Below are 12,617 nucleotides of genomic sequence, written 5' to 3' on the forward strand. Positions count from 1 at the left end.
CTTAAGATTGTTGTTAGAAACATAATGGCCTGTTCCATCTAATTCTGCTTGTTAACCACTGCAGCCTTCACCAGGATTAGTAGGTGGAGAATAAAGTGAAGTGAAACGACTGTTGCAAAGGTACTCATACAAATCAACAAGTTGTTGTCCACCTTTTCTTTAGTTATTACTATTAGTGGTCAAATGCAGGGGGAAATTGGAGTAAAATTCCCAACTCGGTGTAGTTAATAGCTTTCTCAAGAAATTACTTTATTTATTGCAAGATTATTAAAATTTAGCTACAGGTAAATGGAGTTCATTTATACTGACACATAATTTTCCATTAACACTCCTAATAAGTTTCGTCTTCAATGTATATCTTCTTTTTTTTTTTGTTTTGTTAAGCGATAACCATGATCCTGTGTTTTTTTTTTTTTTACCAACAAAACTTGAGAGGTATTTGGTTACAGCATAACATTTCTTTTACAGGTTGTGGGACACAAAGAAGGATTAGATGTCATGGAGAGAGCTGACCCTCTTTTCCTTCTTATTGGACTTCCAACAATCCCTGTGATGTTGATTTTGGGAAAAATGATTCGCTGGGAAGACTATGTTCTAAAACTGTGGCGCAAGTATTCCAACAAGTTACAGATTTTAAACAGTATTTTTCCAGGTATGTGTAATTTAGTAAGTGTGATCGATAGGGAGTTTATACGTATTCTTGAATGGTGTAGAGGTAAGAACGTCTGCCTTATATTCCAATGGTCCCAAGTTCGAGACCGGGCGCTCTGTGTTTTGAATAGTGAGCTACTATTATTATTATTATAATTATTATTATTATTACTGCTCTAATATAATAAAAACATACATTTGATTTGAGTCTGTAACACCCGGTGTAAATTCTGGCTACTTGTAAAAGTTAGTGCTTGTTTTTTTAATTATTCAGTATTATTTTCAAAGTGACATTCACGTGGTACAACGAACTTGCCTCTCCCTCTCTGAGTTGATGTGTTGAAGCGCTGTGAAGAAGCTGTTGTTATGGTCCTGCCTTTGTCCAGTCTGATAGCGGTCATGGGACATTGTAACTTTGATTGCCATTACAACAAATAGTTCTGAGCAGGCATCAGCCACAGCGCTGCTCTTGTGAAAAGAATGGAGATAAATGCCATCAGCTCAGAAAGGGAGAGGCAAGTTCATTGTACCATGTGAACATCACTGAGAGAATCTTCTTCTTCTTCTTTCGGCTGCTCCCATTAGGGGTCGCTACAGCGGATCATCTTGTCTGCATATTGATTTGGCAAAAGTTTACACCGGATGCCCTTCCTGACGTAACCCCTCCCCATTTATTCAGGCTTGGGACCAGCACGAAAAAAAACACACTGGTTTGTGCATCCCCTGTGACTGAGAGAATAAAAGTGAATATAAAAAAAAAAATAAGCGCTTTTATCCAAAATTTATACCGGGTGTTAGACTGAAATCAAATGTATGTTTTTATTATATTATAGTAATAATAATAATGGCAGCCGTACCTTTGAGTAGTAAAGCAGCAGTTCTTACCTCTACACCATTCAAGAATACATAGCAACTTTCTGTCAATTGATATTTGAGCTTGGGTTTTTAAATCATTGACAGCAACATGTAAATCAAATGTTTTTTTTGTTTTTCTGTTATATTCTGGAATAAAACCGACCCTCGAAAGCACTGACACCATACTTTATCTAGGCAGACAAAAACTTGGGCAACCACCTGATAGCAGTGCATAATTATTAAAGATGGGTGAGTGTATATGTCATTCGGACATGTGTATATACTTACCTCCACTTCATTTTTATGCCAAATTTGAAGGCATAGGTAATAAAGGGCCCCAGGCAAAGTGTGGCAGTCATAAGATTCAAATTGGTACATAAAATTGAATTTAATTTACAATGAAGTGCATTTGTAAACTTGATGAGAATCCAGATTGATAGGATTAAAAGGCTTACATAACAAGTTCCAAATGCAATGTAACACAATAGTATAATTCTATGTCTGGAAATGAGGCACCTGCAACAAATTTAAACCAGATTAAAGCAGTATGTCTTCTGCAATTCTCATTACTACTGGGGAATTGAGAAAGCACTTCTGACCAATAAGGAGGGGGATGTGGTAGAGGCATCATGGAGCTTACAAAGTTATCGGTATGTCATCAGGGATGTCATCAGCATAAAGAGAAATTCAATGGTTTGTATTATGCAGTGAGATATAGTGAAATAGGAGTATGTAATTTAGATACAGAGCCAGCAGCCCTAAATGTAAGACGCACTCTAGAGGAACCCTCAAATACCATTATTCTGCAATTAATGATGAGTTCTTCTTGTGATTTTGCTATCATAATGAACTATTTTATGATAAGCAAGATCAGTATTAGAGCAGTAATTAATTATTAAAATGTTATAGAATAGTTGGGTAACTTGGTTCCTAGGGCCCAATGCTAATGTCAGAATTTTTTTTTTTTGTATTGAAGATTGACCTGGCATGAGTGAGTGAGAATAGATGTGGGTGTGTAGAAGAGTGTGCCCTATAATGGAAGACTGATACCCTATCCCAGATTGGTTTCTGCATCACATTTAATGCTGCCAAGGCAGACCCTGTTATGGATAAAGACAATTCAAAAAAAGAATCAACCAATGGGAATGCACCTTATGGGATTCAAGTATTGGAATTAGCATGAGTTTCTACAATGCAAAAAGAAGTGCTAAATTGTATTGTAGATTTTATTGCACACATCATGAAGACTGTTTTTTGTTTCATATTGTCTCTTTATAGGAATTGGATGCCCTGTTCCTCGTATTCCAGCTGAAGCTAGCCCCCTTGCTGATCACGTTTCTGCTACTCGCATTCTTTGTGGAGCTCTTGTGTTTCCCACAATTGCCACCATTGTAGGAAAACTTATGTTCAGCAGTGTCAACTCAAATCTACAAAGAACTATTCTGGTGAGAATAACATTCTTTATTTTATGTTCAGTATAGTATTTTAATGTAATTTGAAAATTTGTAGGGATTCCAGACCATTTGAAGTAAGGCTGTATTTTGGATTTTTAGTTAGACAGCGAAATTGAAAAATTACAAGTTTCTTAAATGTACATTAAACGTACGACATAACTTGAAAAAACTTGTTTTCTTTACTTTTCCCAGTTCAGAAATTTTATAAAAATTACTGTATTTTTTCCCCTAGTTCTGTTCGGATTAGGCGGATTTTCGGATTAGCGGGACTCTACTGTGTGTATGTGTATATATATATATATATATATATATATATATATATATATATATATATGAATTGAATTACTGAAATAAATACATTTTTCGATGATATTCTAATTTATTGAAATGCACCTGTAAGTGTAAGGTATTACACATAGAGAGTATGTTAGATTTGCAATCAGAGGTCTGTAATTTGAAAGTACCCCTTATAAGAAGAACCTAGGATTCAGATTGAACTTGTCACTGTCTACATCCAGACAGAGTACCAAAGCCATTAAGTAGGCTAACAGAATGTTTTATTGGACAATGTGCAGAGTATGAGTCAAAGGAAGTTATGTTTAAGCTTTATGATGTACTGCATGCAGTTTTGGTTTCCAAGCTACAAAAAGACATAGTGGTGCTAGAAAAAGTCCAGAGATTAGCAACTACGTTGATTCCAGGACTGAAGGGTGTGAAATATGAGAACAGATTAAAGAAGTTAAGTCTTTCTAGTTTTATAAAATGGAGACTAAGAGGTGATGTGATTGAAGTTTTTGAAATTATGAAAGGAATTAATACAGTAGATCCAGGCTGTTACTTTAAAATCAGTTCAACAGGAATCTGTTTACACAGTTATAAATTTAGAAAGGGTAAGTTTCATACAAATGCTAGAAAGCATTTCTAGACATTTGAAGTAAATTATCAAGTAGTGCAAAAAGGAGAAGAATTTTAGCGACCTTCACAACTTGACTTGATGTTATTTTGGAGAACTTATGTGGATATGATTGACAAGCTCTGTTGGTCTAAATGGTCTGTTCTCGTCAAAAAAATATCTAGTGTTCATTCATTCATCACTGGTGTAGCAATCATTTCCGATGTTTACTCAGCTTGGCCACTTGTACTCCAAATACCCCTTACCACTCCACTCTCCATGATACTAGGCATTTTTTAGAGTTCAGACCCATTTCTTTTCATATAATCTGACACCATCTCCAACCACATCTTCTTCAGTACTACATGCTTAAATCACAATAATTTGTTTATCTTCAGCACAGCACCTATTGCTTCCAAACAACGTCTTTTTATGAACTTGACATACAGTATATCGTCCTCTCAATCCATGACTCTCCACCTACCCACCTGATGACTCTTCCCTCTGTTCTTTCCAGTTTTGGAGCCGTACTCCTGCTCCTCTTTTTCTGCATTCATTGCCTTACTCCCCAGAACACACCACTCCTAACAGTTTTCATAAACTTTACCCAATTGTGCCACAAATTCCTTTAGTAAGTATTTTGTTACTGAATATAAAAGTCATGCTCACTTCTGCAGTTTTTGACTTGATGTTTAAACTTAAAACCCAAGTTTCTGCTGCTTCATGCAAATGGTTCCAAAGGAACATGAGCTCTTCCCAGTATACTGCCCTCCATAATGTTTGATACAAAGACGCATTTTTCCTTGATTTACCTTACTGCTCCACAATTTACAGTTACAAATCAAACAATTCAGATGTGATTAAAGTGCACATTGAAGACTTTCATTTAAGGGCATTTACATACATTTTAGTCACGTCGTGTAGATCAGGGGTCTCCAACCTTTTTTCCCCTGAGAGCTACTTTTACAAAATGAAAATGGCCGAGAGCTACTCATGTTCTCATAGCTTATTTCAACCCAACCAAACTGAATACGCTTGTTTTGCGTGAATATTTACAAAATGTTGGTGTCCACAACTCACATTTTGCATTAAAACATCTCAAAAATATATTTAGTTCATCAGTAAGTGCATTTTGAATGTCTGTATGCATTTTCTTGTGTATCTCACACACTATTGAATTAAAACATGAATGCTGTCAAAACAAAATAATGCAATTACAAATATACAGATATTACGTATTCATTTGTCATTTTGTTCCATGTCACTGTTTCACTTCACAAGAGTATTCACATGTCCAGTTGCATGTGTGATGTGTTTTTTTAGTCAGGTGACTGGCACTACATGGAGTCAACAAGAGAGGCAGGTGTATGGTGGAGTGTAACCACTTAGGTTCATTCTTATGGAGTCATTTAAATGTTCATCTGTCAGTCTTGTTCTGAACTTTGATTTCATGACATGTCAGAAAAGGTAGACTCTCGGAGGTATGTAGACTCAAACAAAGGAGACATTTTCAGAGCTACTTGGTGAAGATTCTTATTGTTATCTGGCTCTACTAAACTCCAGAAAGGCTAAAAATGCCGTTGAGACTTAACTCCACATTATTTTGAAGGTTTACTAATATATAATACTAGCAAAATACCCGCGCTGCACAGCGGAGAAGTAGTGTGTTAAAGAAGTAATGAAAAAGAAAAGGAAACATTTAATAATAGCGTAACATGATTGACAATGTAATTGTTTTGTCATTGTCATGAGTGTTGCTGGCATATATATCTATATATATCTCCACACATACCGCTTAGAATTAAGGTCAAAAAGTTCTATCTTGGTCTTATCAGACCAGAGAATCTTACTTCTCACCATCTCAGAGTCCTTCAGGTGTCTTTTAGCAAACTCCAAGATAGAACTTTTTGGCCTTAATTCTAAGCAGTATGTGTGCAGACAACCAGGCACTGCTCATCACTTGTCCAATACAGTCCCCACAGTGAAGCATGGCAGTGGCAGCATCATGCTATGGGGGTGTTTTTCAGCTGCAGGTACAGGACGACTAGTTGCAATCAAGGGTAAAGATGAATGCGGCCAAGTACAGGGATATCCTGGACAAAAACCTTCTCCAGAGTGCTAAGGACCTCAGACTGGGCTGAAGGTTTACCTTCCAACAAGACAATGACCCTAAGCACACAGCTAAAATAACGAAGGAGTGGCTTCACAACAACTCTGTGACTGTTCTTGAATGGCCCAGCCAGAGCCCTGACTTAAACCCAATTGAGCATCTCTGGAGAGACCTAAAATGGCTGTCCACCAACATTTACCATCTAACCTGACAGAACTGGAGAGGATCTGCAAGGAGGAATGGCAGAGGATCCCCAAATCCAGGTGTGAAAAACTTGTTGCATCTTTCCCAAGAAGACTCATGGCTGTATTAGCTCAAAAGGGTGCTCCTACTAAATACTGAGCAAAGGGTCTGAATACTTAGGACCATGTGATATTTCAGTTTTTCTTTTTTAATAAATCTGCAACAATTTCAAAAATTCTTTTTTGTCTGTCAATATGGGGTGCTGTGTGTACAATAATGAGGAAAAAAATTAATTTAAATGATTTTAGCAAATGGCTGCAATATAACAAAGAGTGAAAAATTAAACGGGGTCTGAATACTTTCCGTACCCACTGTGTGTGTGTGTATATATATATATATATATATATATATAACAACAACATTTATTTATATAGCACATTTTCATACAAACAGTAGCTCAAAGTGCTTTACATAATAAAGAATAGAAAAATAAAAGACACAATAAGAAAACAAAATAAATCAACATTAAGTAACATCGAATAAGAGTAAGGTTCAATGGCCAGGGGGGACAGAAAAAACAAAAACTCCAGACGGCTGGAGAAAAAATAAAATTTGTAGGGATTCCAGACCATGAGACCGCCCAGTCCCCTCTGGGCATTCTACCTAACATAAATGAAACAGTCCTCTTTGGATTTAGGGTTCTCACGGAAGGACTTGATGAAGATGATCACGTAGAATTCTGCCTACGTATACATATACATATACAGTACAGGCCAAAAGTTTGGACACACCTCCTCATTCAATGTATTTTCTTTATTTTCATAGTAGATTCTCACTGAAGGCATCAAAACTATGAATGAACACATGTGGAGTTATGTACTTAACAAAAAAAGGTGAAATAACTGAAAACATGCTTTATATTCTAGTTTCTTCAAAATAACCACCCTTTGCTCTGATTACTGCTTTGCACACTCTTGGCATTCTCTCGATGAGCTTCAACAGGTAGTCACCTGAAATTAAACCATTCGAAGAACGGGAACAAAAGCCCTCCCCACAAAAAAACGTTCACTCACATATAAGAACAACGCAGCTGCACCAGGCGTAAAGGCGAAAGATGGCACTGTTTGAATGCAGGATGAGGTCGGGCGTCATCTTGCCAATTGGTCTGCTCCACACCTGTCCTTCAAAGAAACAGCATGGCCTACAGAGCTCGCCAATGTATCGTGCAAACTCCTACTTGTGATTATGTTTTGTGATGGTCTTTATATAAGAAGCATTTATATGTTACTTATATAAAAGTCAGGTCGAGTGTTATTTACCTTGATTTATGTACTTAGCTTCCTACAGCGTAAAGTCACAAGTAGACTAGTTAGATAGATAGATACTTTATTAATCCCCAAGGGGAAATTCACATACTCCATCAGCAGCATACTGATAAAAATGCAGTGCAAGTTAGAAAATGCTAGGTGGAGAGTGCGAGGCAGGTGTAACCTGTAGTCTTCACACATTATACACTTCATTTCAACATTTTGTCGTTAGTACTAAAATATGGAAAAAGTTTTGTCTCTTAGGCATGTGTTCAACATTTCTGTCATCCTACACTTACATAGATCTTTGTAGACACAAAACACATGTGAAAGGCAAGTGTTCCAAATAACAATAGATTTTTTTAGCCTAGGTACCTGTCTCCCTGATAAACAAGGCTTCATTTGGGAGAGGTTTTTGCAGTTTCTCTGGCGGTGGGGGGGATGGTATAGTGGGCTGGTTGCTGCTTGGGATTATCGACACATTTATAAGATAAAAGATGATGAATGGAGAGGTGCAAGTGGATTTAAGGTCGGCCAGATTGAACAGTTTTCTTGTACGCTTTGGTAATTCTAGTGTTAAAGGATTTAGATCAGGGTCTTTTTTTTCTTTCTATAATTTGCTTGAACATTCCAGTTGATTTTGCGACTCCCCTCAGCATGCTAAGAATCATAGTTCACTTGTGGTACCGATTTATGTGCGTGAATCCCAGAGAGACACAATGAACTGAGGAGAGGGGCCTTCCTCACTCACTCGCCAGCTTTGGTGTATGTTCCTCAACTCTGCTTAGCTAGCGAACGAGAGAACAATTGAATTCAACTTTGTTTGATATTTAAAATAAAGTGTTATTTAGGTCTTGATGAGTTTGAGTCCGGATATTCTCTTAAATGTATGCCACATTGAAAATATAGATTGCAATTCAGATTGTGGATCGTGATATGATTTTTTTGGATAGATCATTCCTAATTCGACTAATCAAGTTTTAAAATTTATGTAGGATTCATTAACCCTTTGGCGAGCTATTTGGAAAGGTGTTGCGAGCAACCGGTAGCTTGCGAGCGACGTGTTGGAGACCCCTGGTTTAGATATTATAACACTGTTCATTCCAACCTTAGGAAATGAGGATTTCACAATTTGTATCTTAACCTGCCTTTTACATCATATTTGTGGCTAACAAACCTGTCCTCTTCTTTTTTTTTAAAACCTTACAGTATAAATATTAACTGCTGTCATTGTTCAGTTTTTAGTTTGACTTGTGCCTCAATTCAGAAATGGAAAAAGTCAATGGTTGTTTTTGATGAGGAAAACATTTGTTTGCACCATACATTTATAATGGGCAAACTAATGACATGCTAGTGTTGAAGTTCTTTCTTAAAGCAAGCAAAAGTAAGCCTTGTTTCAAACAATTGGTTAACACCACTTATGCTTACAGTATATGAAGCAGACTGACAGTACAGTAGTTGACCTTTATTTTTCTTTCCAGTCAAATTCCAGTCTTAGCCCATTTTATCTTATGATTTAATTTGATATGACAGCTAGCTGTTTTTTTTTTTGCAGACTTAAATGCAGTTATTGAAAGACAGGTTAATAAGACACTGTTTCTTTACAACATTTTTTTTTCTTGTGCTATTTGACCTTCTAGATAGTGTTTTATATTTTGTAAATATGTTTATTTTTTATTTTCCAGGGTGGAATTGCTTTTGTTGCCATAAAAGGAGCTTTTAAGGTATACTTCAAGCAACAACAATATTTACGTCAAGCCCATCGTAAAATTCTAAATTATACTGAACAAGAAGAGGCCTGAAAATTTTTCACTTGAGGACCTTAACCGGGACAGCTGTAAATTTAAACACGTCTTTTGAATTGAAATATGCTGTAATGTTACATCAGTAAGGTTTTGTGTGTTTGATTTATTATATGCTGCTGAGTCTTGTATAATATGGCACTTTTGAGACAGCAACATTCATAAAGCATTGCAGACAAATCTTATAAAACCCAAAAATGTGAGTTTTTTTTTTTTTGTAATTTATTGCTGTCAATAATCATGTCATACTTTGTAGCATCCAAGTGATCTGCCATTAATATGAGTTTCTTCTAGACGTGGAGAGCAGCTGAGTTTTAAAATTACTTCAATGAGCTAATATATGTTTTTTTTTTCCAGCTAAAGGACAAATACTTCGAAATCCTATTTTGATAGTGAGGCTGCATTTGATTTTATGTATTTTTTTTTCTTTCAGGTACGAGGTAGGAGACAGATGTCTGTTGTCAAATTTATTTCTATTTAAAAGGTACAAATTGTGTAAAAAGTTGTATGTAGATCAGAAAAGGCAAAGGCGCCTTGTTCTACCTAAACGGTCACCTTTGTCTTTTCTCTTTAATAATAAAGTATTGAACGTGATGTTTTTGTTCATTACAAGACTATACTGTTATCCTATCTCTCCCTTATATTCTACTTGGTTTCCTCAGTGATCTTTTTTTGTTATTCTGCTTTTGTGAGGGTAAGGTATATTTTTATGTTGCATTTGTTTGGAATTTTGAGAATCTGTATAAAGGCTGAAAGTTGAATCTTAAGGTTAATATGCACACTAGTTTAAAGTGAAAAGTTTGTGGCCTAATTTGGTACAAGGAAAAAAGTAATTTAATGACAAATGAATGTCTAAAGCATCTTTAAGATCCAGCTGTGTGTGTGTTTTATTATTTTTAATTCAGTGCATATGAGAAACGACCAGTAACTTTAAACTTTGAACGTGTACATTTGATTACAAGTTTTCTATTCAAAATTATATAATTAATGAACTGCAAACTGTGACATGTAAAAATGCCAAGGCGTATTACTTAAGCAGGTATTGAGAAATGGTGTAGAATTCATGGCTATGAATACAAATGAAACATTAATTACTGAGAAGCAAAGAGGAAAGGCATCATTTTTGGAGTTTACAAAATAATTGTTTTTATTATGGGCTTTTATGTATAAAAGCAGAAGATCTGTATCAAAACCTTTATGATAGGGTTGTGGCAGGTCTTTTTATCTTCTTAAAATCCTAATGTGTATAGGATTCTATAAAATTGAAAGGCTTTGATTTCTTCATTAATGCATTATTAAGCAGGTTCTGTTTTATGTGGGTCTCAGTGATTAATTTCTCAATTGACTGTGCAATGAACATTTTTGCTGCTATATAACAGCTTTGAGCTTTTTAGATATCTAGTTAAAACTGATTTATTTTTGACACTTAAATTCTATATACTGTATGCTACAGAAAGGTCTAGACTTCACTACAATAAAGAATGAAATTTATGCACAGATCAGTAAATGACTTTGAACAACACATATCCCAAACCCACAATGTTGTTTGTTTTTGCATCCCCAGCAAAATATTGCAATATTTATTGCCAGTGTTTATATAATATATGATCTATTGAAGGAAGATTACAGAATGCCAAAATGTATCATTTTCTAAGATTTGGATTAAGGTGTGACATTTTTCTTTTTGTTTTGAATAATTTTTGGTTTTATGTTAACATCAGGCGATGTTTAAACTGATACTGATGTTATTGATTTGCCTGTTCTGAAATATATTTTTCTATGCATTTGTTGGGTTTGTGTGTTTCTGTTGGTACCTCTGGCTGGTAAGCTTCACTGCACTGTGGTGACAGTGGTGATTTGCTCTGTTGTGCAGGACCATAGGGCTTTGATTTAATTAAACACTGCAAATTTCTCTGCTTTCCTCTGTACTACACTAAAAATTTACAAGGATAAAATGGCCAAAAGTCCAACTAGACAGACATTGTGTATAACCAAGCAACATCTTAAAACAGACTTTAAGTGACAAGTTTTTGGAGGGTTGTATTTCTTTAGCTTATCATGTTGTACAATTAATACAGCTGTAAAAAGCAGAGTGAATTGATTAAACTACTTTAAAGAAATTATGAATGATGACAAAAATATTTAGGCTGTAATGTATGGCATGAAATGTTACATTTATTTAATTTACAGTGTACAGTTGTGTTAGTGAGTTTTTAATGCAAAAGTAATTTACCAAAACTTGTCATTTGTACTACACGAGAAAGCATGAAATGCGCATGAAATAACTTAAGTATTTATTGTACATACTAACCTAAAGGCATATTCAAGCATTTTTAAAAACTGGATCCTAAGGATCTGATACTGAATTATATGTATAATACCTCTCCCAAGAACAGAAGTAATACACTCTGTGGGGCATGTAATATGAACTTACAGGCTAGTCTCATTTCAAAGTGGTTATTTCCATCTCAGCCGCCATTGTTTTTATTTAGTGCTTGTTTAAAGGCACCGTTTAATGTTACAGGCTAAGGAGTTTCACATTTTGAAAGATTTTGGAATACTTACCTTGGCACAATGGTTTGATATCCTTGAGTATGATGTCCCTTGACTGAAATCCAGAACTACATACTTCTAACAAGCAAGAGGAGTACTTTCCCTCTTTCAAGCTTGTTTAGTTAGTGTATTATAAAGTTATCCCAGTATCTAATCCAGCTAGTTATAAAAAGTTTATAGTTCCTTCTTGAACTGTGTGACTTGCTAGCTTGTTTCGATTACCAACAGGAAATTTCAAGTTTAGTTGTAGAGTGCAAATGAGGTAACGTGCATTTCTTATTGAGATTTGTTATCAGTGTTTGTGCATAATTCTTGAATCGAATTATTACTATTAGAGGCACTTGAGTTCTCAACACTGAAATACCACTTTTGCACCTACACATATTGATAGTTTAGGCTTATGCCTGTTTCCAGACACATGTAAGTGCACCATAAACTCTGCCTTCTTTTCTTACCCAATGTTAAGAAGTCTAATTCTCGTTTACACTATTTGGTAGTAAATGGAATTTCTCATTTAATTAGACAGTACTGTTATCATTGTGTTATATTAGACATGAATACCAGTCAACTTTTCTGAAAAGAGCAATAACACATTTTGTACACTGGAGAGGATTAGAAGCCATCAGTAAATATACTACTGTACAAAGTTTAAAGCTACTTCTTTGGGCAGTATTTATTTGCCATTGAAAACACTATATAATATTGGAAGAAATGCAAATAAACATTAATACAATAAAAAATAACAAAATTTGTGTTTTTTTTTTTTTCTTCAAAAACTTCTATATTTTGAGGTAGACAGAATAACAAATT

At 35.2% G+C, this 12,617-nt stretch overlaps 1 protein-coding gene across 1 annotated transcript in view; it reads left to right on the plus strand.

Moving 5' to 3' along the window:
* Window positions 1-11,038, plus strand: part of march5 (membrane-associated ring finger (C3HC4) 5) — a 78,782-nt gene extending 67,744 nt beyond the window's left edge. Inside the window, exons 4-6 of the mRNA XM_039770883.1 lie at window positions 469-652; window positions 2,785-2,951; window positions 9,138-11,038. Of these exons, the coding sequence (XP_039626817.1) occupies window positions 469-652; window positions 2,785-2,951; window positions 9,138-9,254 (468 nt within the window). The 3' untranslated portion in view covers window positions 9,255-11,038. The remainder of the gene's footprint in view (window positions 1-468; window positions 653-2,784; window positions 2,952-9,137) is intronic.
* Window positions 11,039-12,617: the final 1,579 nt, after the last annotated feature.

Source organism: Polypterus senegalus, chromosome 1, assembly GCF_016835505.1.
Source record: "Polypterus senegalus isolate Bchr_013 chromosome 1, ASM1683550v1, whole genome shotgun sequence".
Classification (NCBI taxonomy): Eukaryota; Metazoa; Chordata; class Cladistia; order Polypteriformes; family Polypteridae; genus Polypterus; species Polypterus senegalus.